Here is a 24,142-nt window from a genome sequence, read left to right on the forward strand (position 1 = left end):
ACACCCAGCCTTTATTGCATAAAACTTTAGTTTTTGCTTTTTTTTTTTTTAAGACTCAGTCTTACTCTTGTCTGCAATGCTGGAGTGCAGTGGCGCAATCTTGGCTCACTGCAGCCTCCGCCTCCCAGGTTCAAGTGATTCTCCTGCCTTAGCCTCCTGAGTAGCTGTGATTACAGGCACCTGCCACCACGCCCAGCCAATTTTTGTATTTTTAGTAGAGACAGGGTTTCACCATGTTGGCCAGGCTGGTCTTGAACTCCTGACCTCAGGTGATCCGCCCACCTCGACCTCCCAAAGTGCTGGGATTACAGGCATGAGCCACCGCGCCCGGCCAGTTCCTGCTTCTTTGGAGGGAGGCAATGGAAGTGTCGATTGTGGGGTCCTGGGCTCCCCCCCATTCCTGGGAGGGTGGTGGTAGCCCTGGTGCTGGGTGCCTGTCTGGGGGCTTCTCCAGTCACCCAGATACACACACGGGCCAAAGCATGAGTGACAAGTGTGTGGCGGCAGTCCCGTGGCTGCTGCAGCCTGGCTGTGCCCAGAGCCTCTCCCTTTCGAAGGCTCCAGCAGGATCTTGAGGTTTACACCAAGTCAGGATACCTGCCCCCTATGAAGTGGCCAGGTGCTGTGGGGTGAGGGTCAGGGACTACCAAGTTAGAGTTACATGATTCTGTGGCCAAGAGGCCTAGAATTGTGGGGACCTGTCTGGTATCTACTGGGTCACACTAGCCCTGGCATCCCAGGAAATCCAACTTCCCCATCCCAGCCCTGACAGTGTGGCACTTCCTCTTACCCTTCTGGGGTTGGAAATGTGTGGATACTGTGCTGAGGGCTGAGAACACCTGCCCGGGCTGGACACCCAAGGCCAGACTGTTAGAACTGTCTCCCTTTGGGTGCCTCACTCCTGGGTAGGGGTGGTGGAGAGGCAGGAAGGGCCTCTGTAAAAAGAGGAACCAGGCTGGGTGAGGAGAGGAGAAGGTGGGGCCCCAGGGTCACGCGGCCCCAACGGGCGGAAAGGGCTCTCCCTCACCCCCATCAGCACAGACACCCAGGCAGGGGGTGTTCCAAACCAGAGAGCAGACTCAGACGACATAAGAGGCAGCTTACCTGCCTCAGTTTACCCCCCTGCGTGCATCCAGGCACCTTCCTCCCCGGCTGCCTTCGGGCCGGGGTCCCCAGAGGCTCAGGGTCCCTCCAGTGCCTGGGGGAGTGCAAAGCAAGGGGTCTTGAGGGGTGGCGGGCCGAGTCCTGACAGCGCCAGCTGGGGGCGGGGCCGGGAGGCCCGAGCTTCGAGGTCCCCGCCTGCTGGTTTCCTCCGGGGTCAGCCCGGCTCCTTATCAGGCGCGGCCAGGCAGCCAGGCCCTTATCTGCACTGGGCCAGCATCCTCCGGCCGCTGCGCCGCCAGGGGTGAGAGGGAGGAAACCGGGCCGCCAGGGGGCGGGGAGAGGGCGGTCCGGCCGGGAGCTGCTCACTTTCCCTGGGGGGACCTACGCGGAGACCTCAGCCATCCTGGCCCTCCGAGGCCCACGAGGAGGCGCGGCCCAACGCCCGGGCCTGGAGCGTTGAGGCCGGACCCGAGCAGGACAGCAGAGACTGGCCTCACGCTGGAAACCACATCCTGGCCCAGACTGCCAGCCCTGACGGGACAGAGCCAGGGTGCTCACCAGGCTGCGGAAACAGTGCTGGGGTAAGAGGGGAGCGGGCCTGAAGGTGGAGGATCCTGGGCCTGGGACCCAGCCTGCATTCCTTTGTTCATTCATTCATTCATCAGCAGGGACCCACTAGTGAGGGGCCAGGCCTGCTTCTGCAGGGCCTAGCTCAGGAAGACAGGGCAGAGGGGCCAAGAGTCTCACACCTTGCTGGGACATCCTGGACTCTGGAACCAAGAGCCAACAGGGATGTCAAAACAGCATGCAAAAGTGAATGGTAGGGCATGGTGGTGCATGCCTGTAATCTCAGCACTTTCGGAGGCTGAGGTGGGAGGATCACTTGAGTCCAAGAGTTCCAGACCACCCTGGACAAGAATGAGAACTTGTCTCTACAAAAAAATAAAATAACAATTTTTTTTTTAATTAGCTGGGCATGGTGGCACATGCCTGTACTCTCAGCACTCAGAAGGCTGAGACAGGAGGATAGCTTGAGCCCAGGAATTTGAGGCTGCAGTGAACTATGATTGCACCACTGAACTCCAGCCTGGGCAACAGAGGGAGATCCTGTCTCTAAAAAATAAACAAAAGGCCAGGTGCAGTGCCTCATGCCTGTAATTCCAGCACTTTGGGAGGCTGAAGCAGACAAATCACCTGAGGTTGGGAGTTCAGGACCAGCTTGGCCAACATGGAGAAACCCCATCTGTACTAAAAATACAAAATTAGCTGGATCTGATGGCGCATGTCTGTAATCGCAGCTACTTGGGAGGCTGAGGCAGGAGAATCGCTTGAACCCGGGAGGTGTAGTTTGCGGTGAGCCAAGATCGCGCCATTGCACTCCAGCCTGGGCAATAAGAGTGAAACTCCGTCTCAAAAAAACAAAAAAACAACAAAAAAAGTGTGGATGCTGATGGGGGTGGGGGCTTCCAAGCCAGAGAGAGGGTTGGGGTGTGACTGAACTGGACTGGGCAGTGGAGTCAGTGTTTGGGGGTCTAGGGTCAGCATTTGAGGTCGTAGTGTCAGTAGTGAGGTCACAGGGCTGCTATGAGGGACATTTGTGGTGGAAGTGGGGGGTCACTAGAGCAATTATTGAGTACTTTTAGGAACAGCAATGGGAAGAACCGCATGGTCATTCCTGAGGTGCAGAAGTCAGCCTGGGTGGGGGCTAGGGGGGTATCTGTGAAGGGTCAGAGCCCATCTTGGAGAGATTCCAAGGTCACATGGCATCAATGAGTCAATGAGGAGTCTCTGGATCAGATCTTTAAATCTGAGGGTAACAGGGTTAATCTTGGGGTTTCTGGGGATCCCAGGATCAGTTAGAGGCTCCCTGTCTTGTTCCCTCTCTAGGCTGCAGAGGTGAGGGAACTGTGGAAGAAGGAATATTTGCTCAGAAGCTGGGCAACAGCACCCCTCCTGGGTCACAAAGAGCCCAGGGACAGTGCCCTGCCTACTACCTCGGTGGGCACCTCCTACTCTAACGCAGGACTCCTTCCCACGTCCTGGAAGTTTCCGGGCCTGCCCCCCACCCCCCACCCCCACCACCATCTGCCTTTGCCTACTGAAACTCCTCTCATCCTCCTTTCACCCTCCCCCTCCCCCCTTCCCATTTGAGGGCTTTCTTGGGCTAAGCAGGTGGGAGCGGGGCACCTGGTCCTCCTCCCCACTGGCTGCCTTCTTTCCTACAGGCAAGTACCCCCACGTCGGGGTCCATGTGCCCGCCTCAGGCACAGGCAGAGGTGGGCCCCACCATGACTGAGAAGGCAGAGATGGTGTGTGCCCCCAGCCCAGCGCCCGCCCCACCCCCTAAGCCTGCCTCACCTGGGTCCCCGCAGGCAGAGGAGGTGGGCCACCGAGGAAGCTCCTCCCCACCCAGGCTGCCACCTGGTGTGCCAGTGATCAGCCTGGGTCACAGCAGGCCCCTGGGGGCAGCCATGCCCACCACAGAGCTGGGCACCCTGCGGCCCCCGCTGCTGCAACTCTCCACCCTGGGACCTGCCCCCCCCACTTTGGCCCTGCACTACCACCCTCACCCCTTCCTCAACAGGTCAGTGGGGAGCTGGGGCGGGGGTGGGGTGAGAACTGGGGACGAGGGTCCTTGCCCACAAGGCATTAGTGACCCACGACCCCTTACAGTGTCTACATTGGGCCAGCAGGACCTTTTAGCATCTTCCCTAGCAGCCGGCTGAAGCGAAGACCAAGCCACTGTGAGCTGGACCTGGCTGAGGGTGAGTGTGGGTTTGTGTGCATGTGTGCACTTCTGGGTGCACAGAAGGCTGGCCGTCTCTCTGTGGGGCTCATGTCTGTCCTCTACTCCACCTCAGGGAGAGATGCTTTCAGCACACACAGAGAACAGCCCACACAGGTTCTACCCATGTGCAAAACCGCAGTCCAATAGCCAGCCCCACACAACTACCGCCACCCAACAGGCCAAGCCTCGTAGCTGCAGTCATGGTAAAACAGCATGCCACACCAGGGCATGGGAGCCACAAAATGACAGCTCCACTGGAATGCACAGCCACGCAAAAGACAGCCACAAGACCATAGCCATGCAAGACCCAGCCTCAGGACCACAACCACTTAGGATCATGGCCACACAAGAGTCAGCCACACAACCACAGCCACTCATGAAACAGCCACCTGGCAACATCACACATAACCTCAGCCATAACAAGAGTTGCACACAAGCCACATGAGACACAGGACAGAGACAGTCACAATGAGAGAACCTCTCAGACCCATGAGTACACCCAGCCAGCCACATGTGGCCACACTCAGAATGAGGGCCACAGGGACAGCGTCCCAGAACAAACAGCCACAAGGAAATCTTTCCTTAGGGAATCTCAGCCATTGACATAAAGTTGCCCACAGTCACAGATGGAGCAGGCCCCTGTTGTCCGTAGCCTGGGTCTGTCATGATCCTTGTCTAGGTTGCGCTTGGGAGAGCTACCCGTGGACTCCTTGGGTGGAGAAAGCCCAGCCCATGGCCCCATGGCCCGGGTTTAAGTTCCCACGAGGGTGCTAATTGCCTGGCGGGAGGGCAGGAGGGGCCGCCCTTTGGGCCTTGGCGCCAACCCGGCCCTCCTTGTCCACAGGGCACCAGCCCCAGAAGGTGGCCCGACGCGTGTTCACCAATAGCCGGGAGCGCTGGCGGCAGCAGAACGTTAACGGCGCCTTTGCCGAGCTGAGGAAGCTGCTGCCGACGCACCCACCCGACCGGAAGCTGAGCAAGAACGAGGTGCTCCGCCTCGCCATGAAGTACATCGGCTTCCTGGTGCGGCTGCTGCGCGACCAAGCAGCAGCTCTGGCCGCAGGCCCCACCCCGCCAGGGCCCCGCAAACGGCCGGTGCACCGGGTCCCAGACGACGGCGCCCGCCGAGGATCTGGACGCAGGGCCGAGGCGGCAGCACGCTCTCAGCCCGCGCCCCCAGCCGGCCCCGACGGCAGCCCCGGTGGGGCGGCACGGCCCATCAAGATGGAGCAAGCCGCTTTGAGCCCAGAGGTGCGGTGACCCCACGCGGCTGCGCCTCTGAGCCGGAGGGCACCAGGGACTCGGCCCAGGGCCGTCGAGGAAAGAGCAGAGGATGTGCTGCGCGTGCTCGGGAGCGAACTCCCCCGGAGAAGGACCAGTGAAGACGTCAGGGGCAAGGTCTGGGGGTCCGGAAGGGTGATCATGCCCCCCCAGGGGATCCGCAGACCCTTAAAAAATTACCCACCACCCTCTGGAAGTGGCCTTGCCCGGGTCCCCTTCCCAGGGGCGAGGTCGGCAAACCAACATGGCAGAGCAGTCATAGGATCCAAGTGGTGCCTCATTTTTTTCCGGGCTGGGGTTCGGGTCGGGGGAGGCCAGGAGGGGCTGGGGAGCTTTCGCTTTTCTCACTGTCGGTCCCTCCTGGAGACCCAGGGACAGACGCTCGTCGACGGTGTCTGCTGAGCTCCCGGCGCTAGTAGGGAGGCACAGAATCCACGTCGGGGACGCACCCTACCGACCCCGACCCGGTCCCCGCACGGTCGCGTTAGCGAAGGGTCAGGCGCTCTTACGTTTGTTTTTCTTTATTTCTTTATTTCACATACACATTAGCCATTCAATGGAGAAGCCGGAGAGAGTCAGGCAAAGATGGTATAACAGAAGCGCAGTGACGGGGGCGGGGCAGGGCGGGGCGGGGCGGAGAGGGAACAGACGGGCTGGCTGCCTACTTGCATTCCGCTAGGACACTGAAAACCCAGAAAACAAAACAGACAGTAAACTACCCTTGTTTCTTATGTATCTCAGTGCAGAGACGGGGGTGGAGGGCAGAGAAGAGGGGAGACCAGGCTGAAGGAGGAGGAGCAGAGGGAGGGGGACGCTAAGGGGGAAGCACACCAAATCCATTAGTACTATATATAGAGATACTCGTATATACTGCGTTTCTTAGCCTAAGAAGAAACTTGTTTGACGGGACGGGCGGCCTTTGCGGTCCGCGATGCTGGTGCTGGTCGGGCGCACGGATCTCCCGGGAGGGGCCGAAGCGGGGCTGGCCCAGGCTGGCTTGCAGGGGAGGAGGGGCGCCCCAGGGTGGGTGGGATGGGGGGAGCAGAGGCGGGGCTGGGGTGCCCCTCGGGCTCTCGATTGGGGGACGAAAGTTCTCGTGACTTTATTGCTCCTTTATTTTCTCTCGTGTGGGGGGGTCTGTTCAGCACGGTCGGGGTTGGGGAGTGGTGGGTCGTCTGAGCCACCCGGCCCCTCTGGGACCCAGAGCGCGGCGTCCGCTCCGCCAGCACGGGGGTGAGAACAAGGCACTAGGTCGGCCGGCCAGCGCGGGGGCGGGTGTGTAAGGCAGTCGACAGGGCTGGTTGCGGGATGGGGCAGGGCTGTGTGCGGGGCCGTGTGCGTGCGTGCGTGCGGGCGCGGGCCTGGGCAAATCGACCTGTCAGCGTGGCTGGTCCTGTCCTGGAGCGTCGAGCCTTCCCGGTGTTCCCCGGACGGGGTCGGGGATAGGAGGAGAGATGTTGAATGGGTGGGGGGCGCCGGGAAAGAGGGGAGGAAACTACCAACTTGCTGAGCGCGCTCCTGATAATGCTGGTGAGGGTCAAGTTGGCGTCTGGCTCAAAGAAGGGCGCTCCGGGCGGAGAGGGAGGGAGGGAGGGGACGTTTGTTCGTTGGCATTGACCTCTGCGGGGGAGGGGCCAGGGACCCCTGCCGCGCCCCTGTGCCCGGACGGGGATGGGGCGAGGAGGGGGTGCTGGGCCCCAGGGAGGGGCGCCCGGGGAGACCCGCGGCCGGAGCAGTCCAGCCGCTGGGCGCACGCCGCTGTCCCGTTCCGTTAAACTCAACAAAGAAGGGATATGCGTATTCCTAACAAGTGCAGGATATTTAATTGATTCATAAACTTATGTATAATAGTTTGTGGGTTCTTTAAAACGTATTTTATAATGTAAGAAGCACCAGGGTTTTTATGTTTAATTATCTTAAAAATAATTTTTCTCTCGTCCTTTTCCTTTTTGATCTTGTGTTGGTTGATTTTTCAAATGTCGAGGTGTTTTTTTTTAAACTCTAAAATGTGAACGTTGCCTTCAGCCCTCCCACCGAAACTGAGAACGAACGACGAAACAAATAAAAACCCCAGATCATCCTCGTCAACGCAGGAAAACGACTTGAAAAAAAAAAAAAAAAAAAAAAAAACTAAAAACGAACAAAAAAAAAAAAAGGGAAAAACACTCAGCTTTCGTTATCCCCACACAGGGCGGGGCAGGCCCGGTTCTTTTAGCGTCCCCAGAGCCGCGAGGACATTACAACAAAAATAGAATTTTTTTTCTTAACAATCTCTTAACATACAAAGATAGGAAAACTCTCTGATGCATTGCACTTGATTCAATGAAAAAAAAAGTTCATTTCCCCCATATATATTTTTGTTTTTTTTTTTTCCTCTCCTAACACGTCCCCACATCTCCTGTCGCCCCCATTGCCCCTCACAACAACACTTGGGAAAGGAGCAGCCCCCACCCCCTGCCCGCCGGGCAGCCCCGCCGGGCACGCTCCGGCCCGGGCCCAGCTGGCCTGCAGCTTCCGACCTTGCCCGGGCAGGCACCCCGCAGACCCTGGCTCCCACAGGCCCACAGCGCCCAAGGCCCCGACTGTCGTCGAGGGAAAGGGCATGTGCGGCTGGACAGGGAGCCCCTTCCGCTTCTCAGCTCTGACCCTGTAGTCAACCGAACTGAAAAATCATTGCACTTTGACCGCGCGTCATGCTCGGCCCACCCGGCCCCCCACCCCCGGGGCCTTATTCCCATGCCCCGGGGGACTCCCGCAGGATCCACTGCCCTTCAGCCCTCAGGTTCTCTAGAGCTGCACACTGAGGATAGGGGAGGGCTTCATTTAACTTCCAACAAAAGCCACTCCAGGGGCCAGCCACCTTGTGGCTTCCAGCTGGGTAGCAGGCACCAAACGCCTGCCCCTTCGGCCCCAGGTGGCTGGCCTCCTCCCCTCCCCAGACACTCCCTCCTCTCTTCCCTCCCTCCGCCTGCTCGGGGCCACAGCTTCACAAACTAGATTCACAATAAATACAGCCCATAACCCACCCCTACGTGGTGCAATGTTGGATTGATTTTCTTTCAGAGGATCCTGACCTGTGCTTTGTGTTTTCATACAATTAAGAAAGAGAGAGAAAGAGAGAGGCACAAGGACTCGAGAAGGGGCCAGGGATGGGAGACGCAGGAGGAGTAAGGCACAGAAAGACAAGCCAGAGGGGCCAAGTCACACCCTGGAGGGGAGCTGGGCGTACTCATCCTCCCCTCCCTCCCAGGGGGGCTTCTGAAGACCCTCTGGACAGGCCCCCCAACCCTCCCTAGAGGGAGGAGGGGGCTAGGAGGGAGAGCTACTTCCTGTGGTGTGTTACCAAATTGTTCCCAAGTTGCTCAAATGGAGGAGGAGTTCCCAATTCCAACAGCAAAAGACCCAAACAACAAATGCCCCACCCCTAAATAAAGAGTAAAGACATTAACAGCTAAAATCCAGAGAGAAGTGGCCACGGGGGGGCAGGGGGAAAGTGGGGGGCACAGAAAGCTCCAAAACACTTTTGAAAAGGACGACACCCAACACCCTCCCAAGGAACTCAAAGTCGGCGAGCAGGACGCCTACCTAAGCGCAGGTGGTGGCTTAGCAGCGGCAGCGGCGACTGCCTGGTCCTCCTTGCTCGGCTCCGGGGTCCCCTTTCTGCTCCACCCTCCGGCCCGGCCCCAGCAGGGCAGTCTGCGTGAGAGGCAGGGGCAGGGACTGATGGGGCGGAGCGAGGGCACCTGCATGCAGGGCTGGGGGTGGGGGTGACCTGGGGCCCGACTCCCCTCCCTTGTGGCTGGAAGGAGGCCCTCCTGGCCTGCAGAGAGGGGAAAGGGGGCTTGTCCCAGGCTGGGACGAGGTCATCGAGAGCATTCCGACTTTTCCTACGGACTGTACAGAGGGGTCCAGGGCCCCGGGAACTGCTCCTGCGGCTCAGGGTGGGGTGGCAGAACACCCTCCATTCTGGGACACGCAACTAGCTCCAGGGGCCACCCCCCTGCCCGCCTGGAGGCTTTTAGCCCGAGGGTGGGCTGGGGTAAATGGAGGCTGCTCTCCCTCTACCAGTCCAGAGCAGCTGGGGGAAGAAGCTGAAGCCTTGGCAGAGAGGGAGGGAGGGAGGGGAGGAGTCTGGAGGAGAGAGCCCGTGGGATCTACACCCCATCATCTTTACAAGCTGGTCCTCCGGGCTCCCTAGGGCAGCTCCTGCCATGTGGAGGGTGGGTCCCTAGGAAGGGGTGAGGGTGGAGGCCAGGCCCCTTCAGAACTGTGCTGGCTGCTTTGTTTGGGGACTTCGTTCCTTCCCCAGAAGGCCGGGCAGGGCGGAGGGAGGAAGGCAGTTCTGCATCCTTTCTTGCTTTCTGTCCTCTACTTGACAGAGTCCGTGTCGCGTGTTTCTTTCTGCTTGGCTGCTGGTGCACAGCTCCACTGAGACCCCTTCCAAGGGCTCTCCGAGAACTGGGCTGCTTCTGGGGCCCGCAGGGGTCCCCGGGCTGGAGGAGAGAAGGGCTGAGTGGCTGACGACGTCTAATTTTTGCTTTTCAGTGGGGCTGGGCTGGGCTGGGGGATTTTTCCATGTCTCAAAATTTCTTCTCCCCCCTTTCAAGGAACCTCTTCTTTTCATTTTGTTTCTTTTGTCGATCTTATCAGAGGAACCAGGACTGAAATGGGATGAAAAAGAGGCAATACTGAGAACAGCTGGGGCAGGCCCCATCTCACTCCTACCTGGCTGGGTGAACTGGCCCCTCAAGGGACAGCTCCCAAAGGGCCAGGGTGCAGACAGCCACCACCCCCCTCGTTCCTGTGGGGGAGAAAGGGCATCCCCATTCTCTCCCTCCCTCCTATGAGAACCCCACCCCCTCAGACTCTGCCCCTAGTACTGGAGTCCAGCTGGCCTTCCCGTGGGCACTGTGCCCAGCGGGTGGGACCCCCATGGCTGGTGCTGGCACAAGCCTGAGATCTGGCCATGTTTCCAATTGTTTAGGTTTTTGTGTGGGTCCTGGAGGGTGGGGAAGATGCCAGGCTGGGGCTTTTGTACCCAGAGGGGTTTTGGGAATGGGGTGGGGGTGGCCCAGCTTCTTGCTGAGTTTTCTTTCTGTCTCTTTGGATTAAAAGCAGAAATTCCCATCTATACACCCCAGCCAAGGTCCCACAGGCTGAAAGGCTGGGGGCGGGGGAACCACATGGCTGCAGTCCCTAGTAGCGCCAGGCCTAGAGGAGGGGCCATGTAGCCCGGATCCTCTACCCTCAGGGCACTAGACACTGAGGAAGGACCTGAGGCTCCCTGGGGTGAGCATCACTTCCTTCATAATGCCAGCAGGGGGCGCTGCCTTCCCACAGACAGGGCCTTTTCTGCCTGTGTCTGGTGGCTCAGCTCAGAGCCCACCCAGGGTGGACCCCAAGGGACTGGGCTGCTTGGCTATGCCTTCCATCAAAGGCTCCAGCCCCACCTCCTAGCAAAATGGTGGGTCAGGGTCTACTGTGGTCTATTGGGCCTGGGTGCACCTGGTAGTACCCTTGGGGCAAAATGAGGGTCTCTGAAAATACATCTTGGGGTCCATGAAAATGCATCTTGGGGCCCCTGAAAATGCATCTTGGGGCCTCTCCCAGGCTGTCACAAACACTGGTCTGCAGGGACCAGGCAGAGCCAACTACAGAGTGAACACCAGGTCCTGGTTTACTCCACGCTGACCTGACCCCACAGGGAAACCAGGCACAGAGAGGGTGGGTGACCTGCTTGAGGCCACACAGCCCTTGGACAACAAAGTCAGGGTTCAACTGTAAGGGGCAGTGCGGCCGGGCGCGATGGCTCACACCTGTAATCCCAGCACTTTGAGAGGCCGAGACAGGTGGATCACCTGAGGTCAGGAGTTCGAGACCAACCTGGCCAACGTGGTGAAACCCCGTCTCTAAAAAAAAATTTATATGTTAAAAAAAAAAAAAAAGGGGGCCGGGTGCGGTGGCTCACGCCTGTAATCCCAGCACTTTGGGAGGCCGAGGTGGGTGGATCACGAGGTCAAGAGATCGAGACCAAACTGGTCAACATGGTGAAACCCCATCTCTACTAAAGATACAAAAAATTAGCTGGGCATGGTGGCGCGTGCCTGTAATCCCAGCTACTCAGGAGGCTGAGGCAGGAGAATTGCCTAAACCCAGGAGGCGGAGGTTGCGGTGAGCCGAGATCACGCCATTGCACTCCAGCCTGGGTAACGAGAGCAAAACTCAATCTCAAAAAAAAAAAAAAAAAAAAAAAAGGGCAGTGCAGGCAGTACTCCTAACTGCTGCCTGTGCTGTGAGCATGTGGAAGCAGGGTGTGTGGTACTAGAATGCCTGTGCCCTCCCTAGGGTCAGGGTGAGAGCCCAGGGCAGCTAATCTGCCAATTTTACAAAAGAAGCCAGAAGTCCAGACAAAATTTCATGTGAAACTTTCCAATATTTAAAACATTGCTTTGATCAAACATTTTGCCTGCAGGCCAGACCTGCTCTCAGGCTCTGGTTTGGGACTGAGGATGGGGACACTGAGTTTTAGAAAGGGCCTTAGAGATCATCTAGCACTTTCTGTGACAATGGAAATGTTCTCTATCTACCCTGCCCAATGCAGTAGCCACTAGCCACAAGTGGTTTCTAAGCACTTGAAATGTGGCTACTGTAACTGAGGAACTAAATTTTTCTTTAGTTAATAAGTTAATTTAAATGTAAACAGCCAAACGTGGCCCGTCGCTACCACAATGGACGGTGCAGATCAAAAGCATCTGGAAATGTGGGGGTTTGGGATTGCCACAATAATCAGGCGCTGCTGGGTGGGCAGAGATGCTGAACTTCCTTCGTGTGCTGGTCAGTACACACACACAGACCTGCCCTCCCTCAGTGGGGCTCCTCAAGCACCTGCCCCAAATCCAACCCATCGTCAGTTGACTACAGGCCAAACAGAGGCTCACTGGGGCCTGGTGAGGCTGAGGCGGAAACCCAGCCCTGCGGCATCCCCAGAGTGAGTGGGGAAGAAGTGGTCTGAAGCTAGCCCCTGGGCTTCTGGCCCAGACCCGGGGGCTGGAACTGCCTGGGTTGGATGACACCCTACCCGCTGCAGGCTCAGGCCTGCTCCCTGGGTCCCCCTTCCTGAGAGGAGACTATACAGGAACCCTGTGCCATTGCCCCAAGGTTGAGGGGAAGCTGGCTCTGGTGGTGACCCCACCCCTCTCCCCACCAGGCAAATGAGGCCTTGGACAATTGGGGCAGGGAGGGCCCCACCTGCCCTATCTGCCCCTGGCAGACCATGCCAGGGCCCCACAGCTGCCAATGCTTAGACTGGGGGGGGGTCCTCCTCAGGGGAGGAAGACTCTGGTTCCAGGCCTGGAGTTAGAGACAAAGGCTGCCCCAAGGGGGCTCCCCGGAGCCTCCCCACAGGTCCCAGGAATGAGGGATCTGCTGCCAAGCACAGAGCGGCTTTCTCTGCTCCCCTCTCCCTACTTCCTGAGCCAGGTCCAAAATTGATTAAAACTAAGTAAAAAGCGCTGCCCAGGGAATCACAAAATTGCTAAAATTCTCTTTTCTTCCCTCATTCTATTGTTCTCTCTCCATCTGGTGCTCCAGAGATCAGCTAAAGTCACTGGTTACTGTGGAAACCACCCCCGGCTGTACCCCCTGCGCCCGTAGCAGCCGCCTGCCTGCCCCCAGGCCCAAGGGCTCCAGCTCTGCTTGTCCAGCTCCAGCTCCCCCAACCACTCCCAGACACACCTGCCTGCTCAGGGGCCCTGAACCTCCACTGGGACTCCTTCCTCCTACCTCCTGGAGCACAAGACAGGGAACATGAGGGGAGACAAACTTTCCCAAACTTGCCTCAAACTCTGACTTGGCCCTCAAATGTCCCAGCAAAGTGAGCAAAGAAAGTAAAGGAGGCAGCGGAAACAGGGTGAGTAGAGAGGGCTGTGGCAGTGGTCCCTGGAGCGCAGGACTGCAGAGCTTCGAGCAGCCCAGGCAGGCAGCAGGAGGGAGGGAGCGATGGAGCCCTGCCGCCTGGTGCCAGCCCAGAGCTGGGAGGGGAGGCCCGCCTGCTGTCTCTTCCTCTGGCACCCCCTCCCGCCTTTGCCAGCAGGGCTCTCTTGGCCTCCCTGGCACAGAGCAGAGGGGGCTGGCTCCAGCCCCTGCTCAGAGCCATTGTTTTTCTTCTCAACACCCCCAAGTTCAAGTTCATCTGGGTGTTACATCATGTCTGGTTGCTCCTGGAAACCAGACGGGTCAGACGTGACTCTGGGGAAAGGGGGTGGGAAGCTGGAGGGGGTTGAAGTTCTCTTCCCCTCCCTTCCTTGCCACTAGGGAGCTCTGAAGTTTGAAGTTTGACAAAGTTTTTGGCTTTTTTTTTTTTTTTTTTTTTTTGAGGGAAGGAAAGGAAAAGAAAAAAAAAAACACCAACAACCTCAAACTACACACAAAACTTCCATCCACCAACTTTCTCTGGACTCAGGCCCCAGAGCAGAGGCCGAGCAGGAGATGAGAGGTGGCCCCAGGGGCTCTTGACAGAGGTGGATTTCCCAGGGCTGAGGACACCTCCAAGGAAGTGTTTTTGTAAAATGCACGAAAGAAACATCTTTGAATGTTTTTAAAAACTCTGGGCTGTAAAAGCCTCAGGCCCCCTAAAGCTGCCTCTGACCTCCTCCTGAGATGGGTCTTCCCTGCGCCCCCAAGGGCACTGGGCTCTGTGGGCTCTGGGCTCTGGGATCTCCATCTGGAGGGCTAAGAGTTGTCTTATCTCCTGCTTGTGACAGGGACTTGTCTCTTTGTGAAAGCTGGGGGTGGTTTCAGCAGGGGATGGGAGCAGGATGGGTTTTCCAGCATGCTGGCCTTCTCCCTAACAGGACTCCTGGAGACTAGGGGGAGGAGCCTCTAGGGCGGTGGCCTGCCCTGCCCTCAGTGTGCCAGTCTCTGGGCACAGAGCCCACCAGGCCCTCTGTCCCTCCTCCACCCATCACCCAGCCCACCCAAAGCCAGGGGAAAGGTGAGGGCTGGGGGCCAGGGCTTCCAGCCTGGGCGGGTGAAAGCAATGAGGCAGACTATTCTCCTCCTGATGAGTCTCAGGCTTCCATCTTTGCTTCCACCAAGCCTGGCCCAGAGGGCCTCTAGCCTTGGGTCCTTGGCTGCCTTCCTCAGGGCCAGGGCTGTCAGAGCTAATTATCCAATTAGCTGATTAGCCAGGGAGCCTGGGGGCTGCCTGGGGAGGCAGGCTCAGCTGGGCGTGCAAAAGCCTGGGCCCTCTAGCCCCGCCTTAGACCTCTCTCCCTGTTAGCCCCAAAGAATCCAGGCTCTTCCCTAACACCAAGATGCCCCCAACCCTGCCTGCTCCCCTGGTCCCTGCCTCCAGGTGGTGGGCAGGGTTTCCTACCTGAGACTGCTGTGGGATGTTCAGAAAGTTGCCGTCCCGGGGTCCGATGCTGACAAACCGGTTGGCAGAGGAGGCGCCTGTCGTTGCGAATGCTGTGGGGAGCAGGGGAGAGAGGGAGAGACCCTGTCAGGCCTTGGGGCCAACCTGGGCACTGCCCCTCAGGGCTGCTGAGAGAGGGAGAGACTGAGTTAGACCATGCTGCCCGGGTTTAGGCTGGCAGAGGGAAGGATGGGCCAGAGGGGCATCCGAGCTGGAGGCCAGGCTCTGAGCCTGCCCCCCACTACAGAGGGACACCCTCATCCTCTCAATGACCAGGAACACAAACTACACCCCCGACACACCCCCACTCCGAAGCCACAGTCTCAGCCAGGCATCCTTTTTCATGGCTGGGGTGAGGGAGGGGCACTGGAGGCTGAGACAAAAGTCTCTTAGACCCGGTTCCGCCCCCTAGTGAGGCACTGGGCAGGGCTGTGGATAGCCCTGGTCCCCAAGCATCCTCAGTGGGTACCCCTGCTTTCCCACTGGTTTCTCTCAGGTACTGAAGAGACGGGGCCACGGGAGGGTGGAAGCTTTGGAAGCAGGCCCCACCATGCTTCGGGAAGGCCTTCCCAGCCAGACTACCTCTCCAACCTGGGTAGCCTAGCTAAATGCTACACCTCTTACCACCCTGGGCAGGAGGGCTTGGGGAACCCAAAGGGTGTCCAACAGAGGGTGGAGCTGGCTAGGGCAGGGTCAGAGAGGGGCCTAGGAGCTGGCTGCCTGGCTTGGGGCTAGGGGTGGCAAGGCTCAGGCCCATGGCATTCCCTCCTCTGACTGATGCACCAGGTCCAACAGGCCTGTGGTTTCAGGACCAAGGCAACAGAGGGGGAGGAGGCTGGAGGGCCTGGCAGAGCCCCAGAGCTCAGATGCCTGGGGGCAGCCATCCTGGGGCCTGAAGACAAATGATCCCAACAGCCCTGAGTTCCTCTCAGGTTGTCCAGCTGGATCCCTGCTGGAGGGAACAGGCCCTGTAGCCCCAGGAGGGAAGATGCCCCCAGAGGAGGCAAGGAGTATCACAGGTTACCTGGGAGGCCCACCACTGCCCTGCACCAGACACACCCAGGGACTCCGTGCTCACCAGATTCTGCCCATCTCTCTCCAGAAGTGCCCCCAAACCCTGTAGCCCAGCTCCCATCCCCCGCCCTGCCCACCTCCAATGACTGTGACTTCATGTCTTATGGCGGATGCAGATGGGAAGATGGCATGAAGAGGATGGAGAAGGGAAAAGAACTCAAACCACAAGAAAGAAGAGACAGAGCGAGCGGAGAATAGTGTGAGATGGGCCACCCCTCCCGCCGCCACCGAACTGCCCTGGCCTGTGGCCTGCCCGCCCCTCAAGCTGCCCACCCCAGCCCACAGACAGCACCCTCCCCTCCTCCTGTCCTTCACGCCGGGTCTACCTGGGACCTCTTGACTGATTTTTCTTCTTTTCCCTTTGACAAAATTTGTCATTGGTTTAAAAGGAAAAAAAAAAAGAAAAGAAAAGAGACAGAGAGAGATGAAGTAAGCCAAAGCCCACAGCCCTCCCTTGTCCTTGGAACATCTAACCTGGGAAAGGAATTGAGGAGAAGGGAGGGGAAAGGGATGGGAGGGGGAAAAAAAAAGAGGAACAACGAGAAACCAAATGTGAGACTGAGGGGAAAGGGGACAGGAGCTGGCCTGCTGCATCTTTGAGGCCCAAGGGCCCGGGGATGGAGGTGAGGGGCAAGGCAAAAAGGGGATGGTGGTGGCGTCGCCTTGTGGTTACATTTGATTTTCTTGGTGTGGGGGGAACAACGAAACAACAAAAAAAATTAAAAAACAAAAACAAAAAACAAAAAAAGAAAAAAACAGCAATCAGGCATGAAGATGGCATGGCTGTGCCTCCCCGCCCCCTCCCACCCCCGCCAGCACCTCTAGCCTGCGTGCCCCCGCTGTGCTCTCCCTCCCGCCCCCCAGAGGGGCCTGGGCCAGGGGCCCCGGCTGGGAGCAGCGGGCAGGGGGCTCGTGGGGTGCTGGCTGGTGCGACTGAGGCCCGGGAGGGAGGCTGTGGTTGGGGGGCTCGGATCTGCTCTTGTCCGTGGTGCTCTGGGTTGGGGGGCTTTGGTGGTGGGAAGGGGAGGGCTTTTCTTTTTGCAGTGAAGACTGTTTGGACGGGCCGGGGACGCTGGGCGTTGTGGTTTCGGTTTCATCGTCCACTTACAAGGTGATGGAGGAGTCAAGGCGGCGCCGTCTGGGGCAGTGCTGGTGGATTTGGAATCAGGCATAGGAAGGGGCACAGGTCTGGCCACTGGAGGCGGCGGCGGTAGCAAAAATGACCCCGGGACTTTGCCCTGGCCGCTACCGTTGGGCTGCGAACAACATAAATAGAGTGACGCATGAAGGCACATCACACACAGACACACGCTCCCCTGCGCGGCCGCGCCAGCTCGCTCCTGAGAGCGGGCGCTCCCAGTGGAAGATGCAGGATTGGGTCCTCTCCTCCAGGGCACGGGATGGGTGAGGGTGTAAGGCCTCTATTTGGTCTCTCAGGTGTTTCTCTTTTTTTTTTTTTTTTTTTTTTTGGTCCTCTTTTGAAGTTGTGGGAGGGAGGGAGGGGTATTCGACGGGGTGGTTTGTTACTTCTCAGGCAAAATGTTTTAGGTACCAAAATGTGCCACTTGGCAAATACGTGCAGCTACACCTAGAACTCTCATGCTCCTGTAGACCGTCTCCTATAGCAGGAAAGATGAGCGCGATCGTGCTGCTCCCCTGGCCCCCACAAAGCACATGCCTGCCTGCCTCCCTCTGAGGGCCATTGGGCTGAGCTGATTCACCCAACCAATGACAGCAGGCCTGCCAGCACCCACCCACAACACGTCCTCAGGAGGCCACCAGAAGTTGGGGAGCTCGCCCTCAGCTTCAGAAGCCTGGGTCCTCACTGTCTGTGGGCAGTAGGGTGCTGATCTGTTCTCTCAAGAACGGCCAGGGAAGAAAATCCATCGCTGCCAGGTCTAGTGGCCGTGAGGTTCTTCAGGAGGACTTCCCTGTATGACAGCCGCCCTCAGCCGCCATGGATTCTCAGCCACCAGGACGCATTCCTTGTCCTTTATGCCCTCATTTGCTTCTAACTGGATTTCCTCCTCTAGGACCATGCATAGCCTTTTGACTTCAGGGCATGTAGGTGCCAAAGGACAGACAGAGGCGCCCCCGCCTCTCCCAGGTAGTTCCTTGGAGGGACCTCCCTGGAGGTTTGGGTACACATCTCCTGCCGCTCTCAACAGGACTCTGGCGACCACTGCAGCGTAACTCAGGAAGGCCTGGCTTGCGTTCTTCGTTCTAAACTGGCACCTTTCCTATGGGACAGAGTTCTGCCCTTCCGGGCATCCAGATGCAAGACCCAGAGAGGATCCTGTGTGCTCCTCCTCCTGTTGGTGAGCAAGCCCCAAGGAGCCCATCTCCTTGATGTCTCCAGCCAGTGCCTCATTCTTTCCTCATTGATTTCAGCTGGACAATGACAATGAGCTGGTGTGGGGGGCTCCCCTGTGCTGAGACTGTGCTCATCAGCTCAGGACCCTCAGTGTCCAGCCCTGGACCAGGTGCTTTAGTTCTATTGTGTAACCACCCACCCACCCCAGAAAGCATCAGTTCTCACCTAGGGGTGATTCTGCCCCCCTCGAGGAGACACTGGCAATGTCTGGAGACATTTTCAGTTGTCACAACAGAGGGGCTGGAAGGGCTGGGTGGATGCCAGGATGCTGCTCGACATTCTGTGGTGCACAAGACAGGCCCCCTCAACAAAGGACCATCAGTCCAAGCAGTAACAGGGCTGCCCTGGGAAGCCTTGCCACAAAGGAAGCTCTATTCTCCCTATTTCACAACTGAGGAAACTGAGGCTCTGGGCCATTAAATGGGTTATCCTAAGTCACCCAGCTGCAACTGGCCAGGCCTGGAATTCACAGCCATGTCTCATGTCTGTCTGACTCCAGGGATGCTAGGATTCTTTCCAGCAGGCTCATCAATCCTCTCCCCCAAATCCACATCAGCTCAGGTTTCTCCAGTCTCTGAAACCTTCCCCAACTACACCCAACATGAAGTCCAATCTCCTCAGTTGGGCATTCAAGGCCCCCATGGGGGATGCCTCTACTGGTCCACCCCTACCACCCCTCTGCACTTCCCATTCCAAACTGACTAGGGTTTCCAGAACACAGGCTGAGTAGGCAGGACTGCACGCTGGCTCACTGCAGAGCTCTCTGTCTGAAAGACTATTTCCCACACCCTTCAAGGCCTGCTCAAAAAACGCTGTTCCCTCTGTGCTTTCCTCTCTGAATCACAACCTATCTTTCTCTGCCCTGTTCCTCCAGAACATTCTTGGTCTCACTGGAGCCTTCAAAACAGGCCACCCCCCATCCCTGCCGGCTCCCCAACAAGCCAGCAGAAGCATGGAGCACTCAAGTACCACTGAGCACATGGGATTGACTTGTCCCTCCTGCTGCACTTTAAAGTCACAGAAGCCCAGGCTGGCCTGTGCGGCTGCACCCTTCTGAACTCTGGCTTCTCTGCCCACTGTTCTTTACTGCTATGACCAGCATCTAGGTCTGACCCATTGTCCCTCTAAATGGTTCCTTTGACCCATTCCTGCCCACTCTGAGGGTGACAACTCTCAGTGGTCCTGGACAAAAGCAAGCAGTGGCTGTGTACTGGGCTGAGAACTTTTGTGTGAGTGTTGTTTTGGAAAAGGACCCTTAGGTTCCAGGTAAACGTGCAGGGGTTTGGAACTCTGCAGACAAAGATGATGCAATGCCTCCCCTCATCTCCATGCCTGCCTAGAAGGAGGAAGTGGGACCGTCTGATCACAGCTTCACTCCTCCTCTCCAGGGGTCCTGAGCTCAGGCTCCCAGGGGGCTAGGACATGGAGGCCTTCCAAGCAACCATAGGGCAGCCTCTGCCTTCCTCCAGCTTCAGAGCCTATCTCCCCCAGGATTATCTAAATCGATAATCCCACCCAATAACACTAATCCCCGCCCGAAATGGCTGGACATTGAAACCTGCTGATTTACAACATTCAGTTTCTAGGAGTAACTTCCAATCAGGCTGGCATATCTCAGCTCTGATTGGGGTACAGTTGAAGTTTTAAAAACCTCAAGGTCTTGTGACTGTGTAGTGCCTTAAAACCTCATGAGTTAGGAGCTAGAAGCCTAGAAGCTGGTATAGCTCCTCACTTTCATCTACAGATGAAGACACACGCCTGGCTGTTCTGACATTGGTAGTCAAGGTTGAGCCAGGACCAGGCATCCTGCCTCCCAGACTCACGCTCTCCGCTCTCCCAATAGCCCTGTGACTTCATCGCATTCACTTGGCAGTCTCTTCCTTCTCCCTAAAACACAGCTAACCAGGCATCCTCTGCATCTCCTCCACATAGTGTCTCCATTTGGCCTTGGCTGTTACTACTCTAGGGTCCAAGGCCAGCCTATAGACATGCCATAAAAATTCTTTTTTTTTTTTTTTGGAGACGGAGTCTCACTCCATTGCCCAGACTGGAGTACAAGTGGTACGATATTGGCTCATTGCAACCTCCATCTCCCGGGTTCAAGCGAGTCTTCTGCCTCAGCCTCCCAAGTAGCTGGGACTACAGGCGCATACAGCCATGTCCAGCTAACTTTTTGTATTTTAGTAGAGATGGGGTTTCACCGTGTTGCCCAGGCTGGTCTCAAACTCCTGAGCTCAGGCAACCCATCCGCCTTGGCCTCCCGAAGTGCTAGATTATAGGCGTGAGCCACTTCTGCCTGGCCTAAAATTATTCTATGTAGATATTTTCCTGCAAAACTGATCTGTGACTTCAGATTCTCAAGGAGGTTAAAAACAGCATCCGCATCACCTAGGAAGTTGGGAAAAATCCTAATTCTCAGGCCACACCCCAGACCTGCTGAATCAGATGCTCTGGGGGTGAGGCATAGCCATCTGTGCGTTAGCCAGAGCTCTAGGTGACTCTTGCGCATGCCAAGTCTGAGAAGCGCTGCTTAATAGTGGTTGTAGTGCAAGTACAGCTGGGCACTGCCACTCCCTGCCTACCAGATCAGTGGCAGAGCCGGACCCCTGACTCTCTACAGCTGTACATCAGCCTCTTGCATAGCACAGCGCTGTCTCTAGCCTCCCCCCAGAAGCTGGGGGTGGGTCCCCATCAAGCAGTCTCCCCATTGAGCCCTCTCTCCCTCTCTTCAGTATGACCAGTCACACAAGGAAGAGAGGTTGCTCCCTAGCTGGGCCACACTCCCTGCTTAATCAAGGTGCCTGTTTGCAGTTCCTGTCTGCACTGTTTTGTCCATGGTCTCCTTGGAGCAAGTGCCTGCCTCAAGAAGAGAAGCTTCGAGGCAAAAGGAGTCCTCTTTGAAAAAAACAAAACAAAAAAATTATGGCTCTATGTCAGAGTCCTTAATCTTGAACAGTTAAATATCAAGGGAGAGGTTCGGGACCCAGCCCGCAGGACCAGAGGCTCAGAATGGCCAGGGGACTAAATGACTCACTTTCTCAAGGGTTCTGTGGTTAGGTTTGGCTCCTTGGGGTAACCTGGTCTCTAGGCCAGCCTCAATTTGACTCAAAATCCCAGCTGCCTCAGTAGTTGAGAAAGCAGCCAAGGTAATGTTCCAGACCTTTCTGCCCCATATCCCAAACCCCAGGCCCCTTGGCGGCTGGGCATAGACTGGTAGCTCCCCATGAACTCTGCTGTCATCTCTGATGGAAACACAGCAGCTATCAGAGATCTGCTCTCCCCTCCATGACCCTAAAAGTGGACAGAGCTTGTCCAGAGAGGTGGGTAAAGCTATGAGTATACTAAGAGTCAGCCAACAGAAACCCTCGCAGGGCAAAGGGAGAAAGGAGACAGAGGAAAGCAACAGAAGGGGAGCAGGAGGGAGGGAAGAAACTGGCTTCCTTTATGGACAGAGCGAGGAGGCACAGCCACTGCCCCACCACAAATCAATACACCAGCACTTAGCAAATGCTCACTGTGCCAGAACACACCAAGGCAGCACAGGGCTGGTGGCAGCAGACAGCCTCTGGTGTGGGCTTCCAGGATGCCTTTTCCCACCACAGCCCTTTCAGCATCCTCCCTGCCTGACCTCTCACAGCAGGCTTTCAGGCTGGGAGAGCTGGCTGCAGAGGAGCTGGGGCTTCTCCTAGCACAGCATGCTGCTGAGGCTCCAGACTTTTCCCAGAGGTCTAGAAACCTCCACATTCCAACCAGGGACCACTGTCCCACTGAAGAGTCATCTCTGGCCCACCACCTCCTGGCATAATTCTTTCGTTGAGCAACCCTGAGTTTCTGCTCCTCAGTGATAGAGAAGAGCTCCAGCAGGGAAGCAGTGTGTTTCCAAGGGCTAAGGAGCAGCAGGGTTTCACTTTAGAACCGGACTGTCCTGAGAATCCTTTGTTAAAAAGTCCTGCCAACAGGAGTCTCCGTGGCAGCTCTGTGGATCAGGGCTTTCCCTTAACATAGTGCTCCTCACCAGGGATGGTCTTGCCCTCCTGAGCACACTGAAATCTGAAGACATTCTTTACTATCAAGACTGGGGAGAAGGAGGTGCTCCTGGTATCTAGCAGGTGGAAGCCAGAGATATTGCTCAATACCCTACAGTGCACAGAATGGTCTCACATAATAGTGAATAAACAGCCCTAAATTTCAACAGTGCTGAGATTGGGAAACCCTGGTCTACAATCTAGCAAATTCCTTGCAGCCCCGAGGTTTAAGAGGAGTGCTGGGAAGTCGGGGCCCAGGCCCAGGTTGGATCATCATGAGTTCACTCCTGCTGGGGGAACAAGGACCGTGGGAAGGGCAAGAAGCCCGAGCAAGGGGGCCCAGATGCTGCCCCCACCTCTCTGGACCATGATAGACAGGCCCTGGCATAATATACAGACCCCCGCCCCCAGACCCAGAAAATCGAGGCGTTTGGTACTAGTGGCTCCCTGCTGCTCCAGCCCTACGTGGGCTTCTGGCTTTCCGGCCCGCTCCCTGTGAGCCCTGAGACAGACAGACAGACGTGGAGATGAGGCTGTAGCTGGGCTCCTGGGGCCCTCTGGACTCACCTGTCCGGTGGCCTGGCCCGAGCCATCCGAGCACACAAACTGCACAAACTCCTTCAGTGAGTCCTGCCCGTGGTGGTGGTGGTAGCGGATGGTTGGGTGCGTGAAATACGGGCTCGACTGCTGGATGATAGACGTGGAGGGGAAGTGCAGGGCTGACGCTGTGGCCCGGGGACTCCCTGCATGCATGTGGGCAGGGAAAAAAGGGCGTCAGGGCCAACGAGGCAGCCAGTGGGAGGGACAAGAGAGGAGGGGAGCTGCCGGTGAAAGAGCTGAGGGTCCTGGGCAGGCAAGGCAGCCAAAAGTTAAGGCAACAAAAAAAAGTCAGTCATCAGGATCCATGATGTTTTACTGCAGTATAAAAAATAATAATAATCAAATCGGCAAATGGGGGTCCAAAGGCCAGCCATTTGTTCTTGTAAATAAAGTCTGATCACAACCAGTGCTGGGAGATTAGAATGAAGCAGATGAGGCAGGGTAGGATCTGGTCTTTATTTTATTGGAATTTTAAAAATTATATTTATTATTATTTGAGACAGGGTCTCACTCTGTTATCCAGGCTGGAATACAGTGGCACAAACATGAATCACTGCAAGTGATCCTCCTGGTCTCATGTGATCCTCCTGCCTGAGCCCCTCAAGTAGCTGGCACTACAGGTGCATGCCACCACGCCTGGCTGAGTTTTGTATTTTTTTTCTAGAGATGAGATTTTGCCATATTGACGGGCTGATCTCAAACTCCTAGGCTCAAGTGATCTGTCTGCCTTGGCCTCCCAAAGTGCTGGAATTACAGGCGTGAGCCACTGCCCCCAGCCTAAAAATTTCTTTTATAAAGACGAGATCTTGCCCTGTCACCCAGGCTGGAGTGCAGTGGTGTGATCACTGCTCACTGCAGCCTTGAACTCCTGGCCTCAAGCAGTCTTCCTGTCTTGGCCTCCTGAAGCACAGGGATTACAAGCATGAGCCACAGTGCCCAACCTCAACATTTTAAACAATTTTAAACAAAGACATAGCCGGGCACTGTGGCTCGTGCCTGTAATCCCAGTGCTTTGGGAGGCTAAGGTGGGAGGATCACTTGATCCAAGAGTTGGAGGTCAGCCTGGGAAACATAGCAAGACCCCGTCTTTACAACAAACATTTAAAATAATTAGCCAGGATGACACACAGGAGGGGTCACTTGAGCCTGGGAGTTCTAGGCTGCAGTGAGCTATGATCATACCACTGCATCAGCCTAAATGATAGAGCAGGAAACTCTCTAAAGAAAAAAAAGGCCAGGCGCAGTAGCTGACACCTGTAATTCCAGGGCTTTGGGAGACTGAGGCGGGCAGATCAGGAGGTCAAGAGATTGAGACCATCCTCCCGGCCAACATAGTGAAATCCCGTCTCTACTAAATATAAAAATTAGCTGGGCTCGTGTCACACACCTGTAGTCTGGCTACTCAGGAGGCTGAGGCAGGAGAATTGCTTGAACCCGGGAGATGGAGGTTGCAGTGAGCCAAGATCGTGCCACTGCACTCC

The 24,142-nt window shown here is 56.7% G+C and overlaps 2 protein-coding genes across 11 annotated transcripts in view; one reads left to right on the plus strand and one right to left on the minus strand.

The window, feature by feature from the left end:
- The first annotated feature begins 1,358 nt into the window (after positions 1-1,358).
- LYL1 (LYL1 basic helix-loop-helix family member) lies at positions 1,359-5,437 on the plus strand. 2 transcript variants are annotated; one of them, XM_012436048.2, is made up of 4 exons: positions 1,359-1,685; positions 3,330-3,688; positions 3,778-3,869; positions 4,737-5,437. In XM_012436048.2, the coding sequence occupies exons 2-4, from the start codon at positions 3,354-3,356 to the stop codon at positions 5,150-5,152; spliced, it is 843 nt and encodes a 280-aa protein (XP_012291471.1). In that variant the 5' UTR covers positions 1,359-1,685; positions 3,330-3,353; the 3' UTR covers positions 5,153-5,437. The 2 variants fall into 2 exon arrangements, with proteins under 2 accessions (XP_012291471.1, XP_012291472.1); XM_012436049.3 differs by having other exon boundaries at positions 1,592-3,102.
- A 241-nt stretch (positions 5,438-5,678) lies between these two features.
- The window catches only part of NFIX (nuclear factor I X), a 103,505-nt gene continuing 85,041 nt past the window's right edge, over positions 5,679-24,142 (minus strand). For 4 of the 9 annotated variants that reach the window (XM_021676705.2, XM_012436042.3, XM_012436039.3 and 1 more), the window contains exons 8-11: positions 22,629-22,804; positions 16,771-16,918; positions 14,550-14,641; positions 5,679-9,834 (exon numbers count right to left, since the gene is read on the minus strand). In XM_021676705.2, coding sequence (XP_021532380.1) covers positions 9,820-9,834; positions 14,550-14,641; positions 16,771-16,918; positions 22,629-22,804 — 431 coding nt within the window. In that variant the 3' untranslated portion in view covers positions 5,679-9,819. The remainder of the gene's footprint in view (positions 9,835-14,549; positions 14,642-16,770; positions 16,919-22,628; positions 22,805-24,142) is intronic. The other 5 variants (XM_064381778.1, XM_021676709.2, XM_012436046.2 and 2 more) reach the window with 2 other exon arrangements.

The sequence above is a fragment of the Aotus nancymaae genome, unplaced genomic scaffold (assembly GCF_030222135.1).
Source record: "Aotus nancymaae isolate 86718 unplaced genomic scaffold, 86718_ANA_hifiasm-v0.15.2.pri h1tg000028l, whole genome shotgun sequence".
Taxonomy (NCBI): domain Eukaryota; kingdom Metazoa; phylum Chordata; class Mammalia; order Primates; family Aotidae; genus Aotus; species Aotus nancymaae.